Here is a 2,092-nt window from a genome sequence, read left to right as displayed (position 1 = left end):
ATGGGAAGGGATGCCGGATCCATCCCATTGCCACTGATGGAGGGACTTCCCCCACCTCCGGGCTCTACTGGGGCCTGGGGAAGGGGTTTTTTCCTCCTCTCTAATTGCACTGTGCCCTGTTGCAACGTGGGTCCATTGCCGCTCCATGTGCCTGGCAGGAGGAGGAGATCCGTGCTTTTGTCAGGCAGGAGATGAACCAGCACTGTGGTGAGCATCCCCTACCACTGCTCTGGGGCTGGGGGTCTGGCTCCCATTGCCCCTGAACCCCCATCCCATCTCTCCTGCAGCCTGTGGCGGCCACCTCCCACGGCACCTGGATTCACGTGAGCACTCAGGTTGCAGCTCTCCCTTCCTAACCCCCTGCCCCTGCCCTGCATGTGTGGCACCAAAGGGGTCCCAGCACCCAGGAGTGCCACTGGTTTTTGGGGTGCTGGAGGCAGCTGGGACCCTCCAGGACCACCTCGGTCGGGGTCAGCATCAGCATGGGACTGTGCACAGGGAGAAGGGATGATGCGTGGCAGAAGCGAGGGCACAGCAGGGATCCCCAGGGGCAGCCGGCTCAGGGTCGTGCCAGCGGGGTCCAGGCACTGCCAAGGTCTGCCCGATTGAGAAGGGACCACGCAGATTGTGCCCCATCCAAGCTCGGGTGCCAGAGCCAGGGCAAGCGGGCTTGCAGGACTGCTGGAAGGGAGGGTGGGCTGGAGGGATGTGGGCAAGGGGTGGGCTGGGATGAGGTGGGCGCTTTCTCTCCAAGGAGGCTGGGGGGCTCAGGCCAGAAGCAACCTCCACTCTGCCCAGGGAGGAGGAAGAAGCGTCCGCCAGGAGAGGGAGCACGGCCAAACAGGTGATGGAGAGCCCAGAGGACCTACAAGATCTGGCCCTGTGGGCATGTGTGCCTTCCTGTGCCCATCCCCATCCCCATCCTGCTGGGCTCCCAGAGGGTGCTGTCTCACTGGGCAGGAGCTCCTCCTGCCTGTCCCTCCTCTGGGAGCCCTCCTGGCAGCCCTGGTGTGTGGTGCAGAGAGAGGAGGGGGTGTCATGTCACCAGGTCCCCATCTCTGGCCATGTACCCCGGCAGGCTGCAATAGTGCCAGGGCAGTGCTGGGCTGCTCCACACCTGCATGGAGTGGTTTCCCCTTGGGAGGCAGGGGGGGGAGTGTGCTGGGCCCCCTCACCTCATCCCTAATGCCTGTACCATGTCCTTCCCCCTCGCAGGGCTCTTTTCCACCCAGCAATTCCCAGCTGGCAGCACTCATGAAGTCCCTGTTCTCAAGTTGTCACATGCTGAGGAAGAGGAGGGTGAGTGTCATCCCTGTCCTTTTAGTCCTTGTCCCCCTTTTTCCCCTCTACCATGTGTGTGGCCAGTCATGTCCCTGCCCTCTGCTTGCAGGCACTGAAGGATAATCCATCAGTGGCCATGCTGCCGGTCCCAGGGGGCTTTAATTAAAGAGCAGGGAGAGGAGAGGGCAGCAAGGAGTGTGTGTGTGTGTGTGTGTGTGTGTGTGTAGGCATGCACAGGTGTGGGCTGTGTGTGTGCAGAGCAGGGACCATGGCTGGGGGGAGCAGGACGGAGGGGATGGAGAGCGAGGCGAGGGCTGCTCACGCCCAGCGCTGTCTCCCAGGGCAGGACGAGCGGGTCATGCTCGACACCGATGACCTTGAGTACAACAGTGTGTATGGGGACGACGAGGACTACGATGAGGTTCCGGAGATGGACAGCTCGGAGCAGTCTGCGATGCGTGGTGAGCTTCCCTGCGCCCAGCTGGCACCAAGGATGGAGCCACCGAGGGCGACCACAGAGCTGCCTGGGGTTTGCTGGGGTGATGCCTCCACATCTCACCTGGCAGTGGGTCCCTGTGCTCTCTGGCTGGGGGGATTTGGGATTTGCAGCCCTCTCACTGGCACCCAGGCGGTGTGCGTGCTCACCATCACAGCACGGTGCCACGCACACCGTGCAGACCTCGCGCTCCATCCCCCTCACCAAATCCCTCACCGGCAGTGACGGGTGCTTTGCTGGGTCAGTGCGACCTGCTGCCCATGGCAGGTTTCCTGGTCAGGAGCCACAGGAGGGGATCCCAAAGTCCCCAAGAGA

At 62.8% G+C, this 2,092-nt stretch overlaps 1 protein-coding gene across 1 annotated transcript in view; it reads left to right on the top strand.

The window, feature by feature from the left end:
• Nucleotides 1–1,742, top strand: part of LOC104166358 (collagen alpha-1(VII) chain-like) — a gene marked incomplete at both ends in the record, with an annotated part of 4,848 nt that extends 3,106 nt beyond the window's left edge. Inside the window, 3 exons of the mRNA XM_009706248.1 lie at nucleotides 159–207; nucleotides 288–323; nucleotides 1,623–1,742. Of these exons, the coding sequence (XP_009704550.1) occupies nucleotides 159–207; nucleotides 288–323; nucleotides 1,623–1,742 (205 nt within the window). The remainder of the gene's footprint in view (nucleotides 1–158; nucleotides 208–287; nucleotides 324–1,622) is intronic.
• Nucleotides 1,743–2,092: the final 350 nt, after the last annotated feature.

The sequence above is a fragment of the Cariama cristata genome, unplaced genomic scaffold (assembly GCF_000690535.1).
Source record: "Cariama cristata isolate BGI_N322 unplaced genomic scaffold, ASM69053v1 scaffold30638, whole genome shotgun sequence".
Classification (NCBI taxonomy): Eukaryota; Metazoa; Chordata; class Aves; order Cariamiformes; family Cariamidae; genus Cariama; species Cariama cristata.
The sequence above is the reverse complement of the archived record's forward strand: the minus strand, read 5'-3'. Positions and strand labels throughout refer to the sequence as shown.